Below are 6,060 nucleotides of genomic sequence, written 5' to 3' on the forward strand. Positions count from 1 at the left end.
GGATATACATATAAAAGAAAGATACTGAAGAATTCTTACTTGAGTGAGTGCGATCTCAATTGAGGCCGTACTCTTTGATGAGATTTGCGGCGATCACAAGTCTCTGGATCTCTGATGTGCCTTCATAGATCTCCGTGATACGCGCGTCCCTGTAATGACGTTCCGCCGGCATATCCGATACGTATCCCATTCCTCCCAGAATCTGTAAACACTGATGAGCGCAGAATGTGGCGGTTTCTGATGCTGACAATTTGGCCATAGCGGCTTCCTAGCAAATAAGAAATTATTTTGACAGTAGATCAACGAGAGAGATGCGCAAAAATTTATTTGTATCGTGATATTAACTTCGGACTTTTCTTGGTTTATAACTGAGAAGAATGTAAAATGAATGGACACAAGATTTTGGTAAAAAGACATCAGATATCGATATAAATTACATTTGCAAATTGGCACTCATTAGCTCTTCTACTTGAGATCTTATACTTGAAAAATCTGTTCATTCCTTGTGAAAATTACCTTATTTTTTTTGTTTGATTTTATTGCTTTGATTTGTTGATGATTAAATTGATTAAAGCTATCGTGATTACTTAAAAATTTTTTTCTATGCATTCATAGAAGCGTGTTTACTTTATCCAATAAGATACATAAAATGTAATCAATAGAAAAATATATATGGGATAAGAAAATTTTAAATATTATATATGAGATAAGATAAGAATCTAGAGAAAATTTGATCGTATTATTCAAAGTGAATATTTTACTAAAATGAATTAATATTTATCTCCAAACATTTATAACGCACCTTTGTGTACGGTTTATCACTATCCTTAAGCTGAGCCGCTCGCCACGTCAACAGTCTTGAACTTTCTAATTTTAAAGCCATATCAGCGATTTTTTGTTGAATCGCTTGTAGTTTGATGATCGACTGACCGAAGGCTTGACGTTTGGATGCATAATCCATCGCGCAATCCAAGGATGCTTGAGCTATGCCCAACGCTTGTGCAGCGATTCCTATTCTGCCAGCATCTACAGAGAGAATATTATTTGAATAATTACTTGTAAAAATCCACATAATGTCACATACCTAGAGTCATCATTGCGATTTTAAAGCCCATTCCTGGTTTGCCTAAAATGTTATCTTGTGGCACTTCACAGTCCTCAAAGATTAAGGAGCAAGTGCTGCTACCTCGTATACCCAATTTGTCCTCTTTTTTACCCAGGCTCAAGCCTATTGTCGGACTGTCCATTACAATAGCGCTTATACCTTTGTGCTTCTTGGACTTGTCAGTCGTTGCAAAGAGAATTATTGCATTGGCTTCGAACGCATTTGTTATCCACGACTTAGTGCCATTAATCGTATAAACGCTGCTGTTCGCTTTGGCAATGGTAGACGCTGCACCAGCATCAGATCCATTACCTGGTTCACTGAGAGCAAAACAGCCAATTTTCTCACCGCTCATATAGGGAACGATGTACTTTTCTTTCTGCTTATCAGTTCCGAATGCATTTATAGGGCCTAAGTAGAGGGAATTTTGTACACTCATTATAACTCCAGCACTTGCACAACCTCTCGAGATTTCTTCCATAGCTATAGCATAGGCCAGGTAATCTAGTCCTGTTCCATCTAATGCTTCAGGAATACATAAACCCATAAGACCCAACTCGCCCATTTTCTTGATCTGCTCCTTTGGAAAAAGATGTTTTTTATCAGTCTCTGCTGCGATAGGTTTTAATTCCTCCTCGGCGAAATCTCTGCAATTACAAATTTTTAATAGCGATGATTATTTAATTATATATGCAAAGTAGATAGAAGTGTAATTTATTGCCTACACCATATTATAAAATACCTGCATGTTTGATATAACATTTTATGTGTGTCTGGCAGCATAGAATACGAGGTAATGTGTCGATTGACATTGACAATGCATGTACTTCTAGACACATTATTTGCTATAATCAATATTTAAAATAATATCTTCATTCTCCGTAATATTAGAAAATACTTGATACTCACCAAATAATTTTAAGCATTGCATTGCCATTGTTTTTCGTACTGTCGTTGACGTTCGACTTATGGAATTGTTATAAATCAAACCTTCGGACTTTGATCCGAGAGAGACAGCACAAACAATTGCACACGGTACGATATATTCATGTATTTATCTGTGATAATTTATGTATGTATATAATATTATTTTTAATAATTGCCGCAGATTATTATAATTATGTAGCAGAGTTTCTATATGTTCCTATCTATTTATTACTATTCTATTGTTTACGTTATAACAAGCCAATTATGCGTGGTCTACAATGGCAGTATCAGTAATGGATGAGACTGTGTAAGAAATTGACTAATCACAGTCGATTATTCTTCTCATATTAAACTGTGATTGGTCAATTTGTTACTCTTACAACTTCATCCATTACTTGCTATTGCCATTGTAGATCACACATTACAGATCAATCGCAGATCGTTATGGAATCTACCTATCGCCAGCCGATAAAGTTGACGTACAGAAATAAATTAGAATATCAAAGGCAGTGATGTGTACTGAGAAATTTTTGAAATCATCAATGAGCAAACAATACCATTAGGATCATTCACAATCAAATCTGAAAATATAATAAATTGTATAATAAAAAAATACATTTATCCAATACATTCGAAATACATTTTAATTGACCTATTATTCTATACAATCGAATGTTTTAATATGAAAGAAAGACTTTCTTAAATACGTATAAAATTATACGATGATAAAAATAATCATTTAATTGTCAAACTCTATAATAAAATAATACCTTAAAATCCATTAGATTTTATGTAAATTTTCTATTGACGTTTCTTTTCGTATTTTATAAAAATGTAGCTTCAGTAAGATCGATTTTACATAAAAAGCTGCCTAAATCTGTCGCAAAGCAAAAGATAAAGATAAAAAATTCCGAAAATGGCGAAACTCTCTCTCGGTTTTCGCGCCGTCCATGCGCCGACGGTGCCGATCAATATATCGTGTAGGCAGACATAAACGCGCGCATACACGGTCGCGGTTCAATAGCGACGAGCCCGTTCCTATCCTGCCGCGGAATATTGCGTTTCTGCAAGAGAAGAGTGATTCTTCATCAGTGAAACAACAAAAGAGTCTGTCATAATGTCGAGCAGCAAGTGCGTGAAACAGCCCCGTAAGGCGTACACCAAGGAACAGCATGAAATGACGCACTCCGAGAAGCTAAGACTGATTGACGATGAGCTGAATTCCTTTTACAAGTAACGAGTCACTTTTAATATACGTGGAATTATTTGTGAAGTCGTATTAGATTTTTGTTTTATATTTTCATTGCGCTCTTATCACCTAAGTAAAAAAGAAATAAAAAAATTTGCATCAGTAACGATAATTCCAAAATTATATATAAGCAAGTAGATATTTTTCCAAATCATTATAATCATTTTGTAAAATGCAGATTTATGGAAAAAATTATTTCTATAATTATGCACGATAGAGATCTTTTTTTTATTATTAGAACTGTTATTGTATCCAAAATTTTTTTCACAGATATTGTCAACAAGCGGGCTTCACTGAAGAGGAAATGGACATTATATGCCAACCACTCGTAGCAGCGATGCGTCGTTCATGGTTGCAACTCGTTTGTCGTGGCACTCTGGTGCTGATAGTATTGGGTACACTGGCATGTCTTGCAGCTCAGTTGGACTTCGTTGGTACTCATTTCACCGCCCTCAGCCGTTTGCTGCTGATAAAAGTTTTGCCGATCTGGAACTGGCAGCCGCTTTATTATGAAAACTGCATGATTAACAATCCCTTTTACAATGATTACACTATCACGGAAGAGGATTGCGTGGTACGCTTCGTATTTTCAGAATAAGAAAAATCAATCTTTACGTTTGGGAAAAAGATTCTATTGCGGTTTTTGAGATGTAAAATATTTTAAGAAGAAATATATCTAAGATACCTAAAATTCACTTGAATAATTGACAGAGAACTTTCTTGCAGACCTGCGAGGCGTTGGAGACGATTGATCGTTTATCGGACGTTCGGTATCGTAATCTGGTTGATAATTACCTGAATCGCGATGCACCAGCCATCATCACCGACGCAATGGATTCATGGGCAGTCATGAATACCGATTACTTCTGGTTTGATAATATCACCCATGTGAGTAATAGATGAATTTTGTTGCCTTATTACTATAAATGTTTAACTTCTTCAGGAATCAAATTGAAGAAAAAAAATGTAGATAACTTTCACTTATCGAAAGTTGAATTCTCTTCGAAGACAAAATTGCCATAGCAAAGAATCAGTGTGATATTTAAAATTCCATGTGAAGAAATATTATTTTTCGACGCAACAGCTCTACTTGGAGAACGAGCGGCTGATGGAGACGGTACCCTGCGCCCTGACCTCCAATCTGCGTACTGGTTCGTCCGATCTTGCGGCATTTCTTCGACGCGTGCACGCCCCCGAGGTGGCTAAGTGGTTTGTCCATTGGCAGAACTGTGACATCAACGCTGTGAAGGTGCTCAGAAAGTACTATCAACGACCGTACTTCCTCTCCAGCACAGTTTCGCCGGCGCATTTCAATTGGGTGCTCATGTCTTCGGACTACAATAGCCCGAGTTACAAGAAGGTTGAGCTCGACTCTGGTCTAATCGCTCTCGCTCAGCTTCGTGGCGCGACTCAGCTGCGTCTCACTCCTATAAATCCCTGCAACAGTTCGTGCCCTGAGCTGATCGCCGATCTGCATCAGGGCGAGATGCGTAAGTGCTGCGACTGAAATTGGACTGAAGTACGGAGCACCTTTAACAGCTCGCGATAAACCGGAGTGGTTGACGTTCTGAAAAGGCCACACTAAACTTCTAGTGAGTTGTATAATTGTTGAATTATTTATATGTATAATAATGTAATTACAAAATTTGCCTTTTAATTCTATGTGCTGATTAAAAGGTGTTCCATACTTCTGGCAAAATTGCGTAATAACGGCGGGCGAACGAAGGATTGGGCTGTAATGAATCAAATTTCTAATTTCAAACTCGCTTATTATATTAATTATCCATTTATCGGATAATTAATTTTGTAAAATGAGGATCAATATGTATATATTTCTCGGTCTTACTCTAAATCTGAAACTTTAGTATTGTCCGAGTATATTGTCAACCATTGTTGAGAGGAATCAATATTTCTGAATTACTTATATTTCATCTGTGATGCATGCTGTACAATTTTTCCTCGCTTTGATAGAAATTTAATTTGAATTACAATACCAAACATTTTTAATTTTATATGCCTCTTGAGAATCGAAAATATTTATTTATTGAAGACCTATTTAAAATCGGACGAGAGAAAATTAGCGATGATCTCGTGAATGCTATTAAGGTTTTACGATTTCAGATACATATATCAAACTCACGCGTATTTTTACAATAACGATATCGTACGCGACGATATTTCCTCGTTGATAAATTATTCATAATATTGCTGCAGTCGTTTTCACGAATGTGATGTGGACGCTCGAGTACGCACCGATGCGTGGCCTGGACAACATCGCCATACTCACGGAGACCGTCTGGGAGGAAGACACGTAGATTATGTCGTCAACCTGAGGAGATCGTTTTATCGTCACGCAAAATACTTTTAGTTCCACAATATTCTCCGTCGTGACAGCTATATATCAATTTGATATATTTGTGTATGGTATTCATCCTCCATTACGACATATTAAATAAAGATTGAGCATTCTGGTTTCCTGAATCAATTATTCTCCCGTCCTCCAGACTTGCAGTGATCTCTATAAAACGAAAAAAAAAAAACATAGCTTAAGGAAAAACTCAAAAAACGAATCAATTAGCGATACGATAAATCGGTGCGATGGTCCATAACGAGGTATACCAGAAGTAACAACAAACAAGATTCGTTTTTTTATTAATTAATCATTTATAATAACATTGTGTGTGTGTTTTTTGTGAGCTCTCTTAAATCTTCTGTTTTCTCTTCATATATATGTATATATATGTATATATATATATATATATATATATATATATATATA

General features: G+C 36.1%; 2 protein-coding genes across 2 annotated transcripts; one reads left to right on the forward strand and one right to left on the reverse strand.

The window, feature by feature from the left end:
- Window positions 1–55: 55 nt before the first annotated feature.
- On the reverse strand, window positions 56–2,042 carry LOC105618056 (short-chain specific acyl-CoA dehydrogenase, mitochondrial). Its single transcript, XM_012199595.1, has 5 exons — window positions 2,015–2,042; window positions 1,848–1,950; window positions 1,085–1,752; window positions 803–1,026; window positions 56–268 (listed from the first exon to the last, which is right to left on the reverse strand). The coding sequence occupies exons 1-5, from the start codon at window positions 2,040–2,042 to the stop codon at window positions 56–58; spliced, it is 1,236 nt and encodes a 411-aa protein (XP_012054985.1).
- Window positions 2,043–3,149: 1,107 nt separating this feature from the next.
- On the forward strand, window positions 3,150–5,596 carry LOC105618057. Its single transcript, XM_012199596.1, has 5 exons — window positions 3,150–3,265; window positions 3,552–3,855; window positions 4,008–4,169; window positions 4,366–4,771; window positions 5,496–5,596. Exons 1-5 carry the CDS (start codon window positions 3,150–3,152, stop codon window positions 5,594–5,596), a joined length of 1,089 nt encoding a protein of 362 aa, XP_012054986.1.
- Window positions 5,597–6,060: the final 464 nt, after the last annotated feature.

Source organism: Atta cephalotes (assembly GCF_000143395.1).
Source record: "Atta cephalotes unplaced genomic scaffold scaffold00015, whole genome shotgun sequence".
Classification (NCBI taxonomy): Eukaryota; Metazoa; Arthropoda; class Insecta; order Hymenoptera; family Formicidae; genus Atta; species Atta cephalotes.

What these genes read in the sequence shown, in the direction of transcription:
- LOC105618056 (XM_012199595.1), bottom strand. Translation starts at nt 2,042, where the DNA reads ATGGCAATGCAATGCTTAAAATTATTTG. An exon ending in GCAATGCTTAAAATTATTTG is followed by an intron (nt 1,951 to 2,014) that starts GTGAGTATCAAG and finishes TATTGATTATAG; the next exon opens with CAAATAATGTGTCTAGAAGT. An exon ending in AATCGCAATGATGACTCTAG is followed by an intron (nt 1,027 to 1,084) that starts GTATGTGACATT and finishes TTCTCTCTGTAG; the next exon opens with ATGCTGGCAGAATAGGAATC.
- LOC105618057 (XM_012199596.1), top strand. Translation starts at nt 3,150, where the DNA reads ATGTCGAGCAGCAAGTGCGTGAAACAGCCCCGTAAGGCGTACACCAAG. An exon ending in TCACGGAAGAGGATTGCGTG is followed by an intron (nt 3,856 to 4,007) that starts GTACGCTTCGTA and finishes ACTTTCTTGCAG; the next exon opens with ACCTGCGAGGCGTTGGAGAC. An exon ending in GGTTTGATAATATCACCCAT is followed by an intron (nt 4,170 to 4,365) that starts GTGAGTAATAGA and finishes TCGACGCAACAG; the next exon opens with CTCTACTTGGAGAACGAGCG.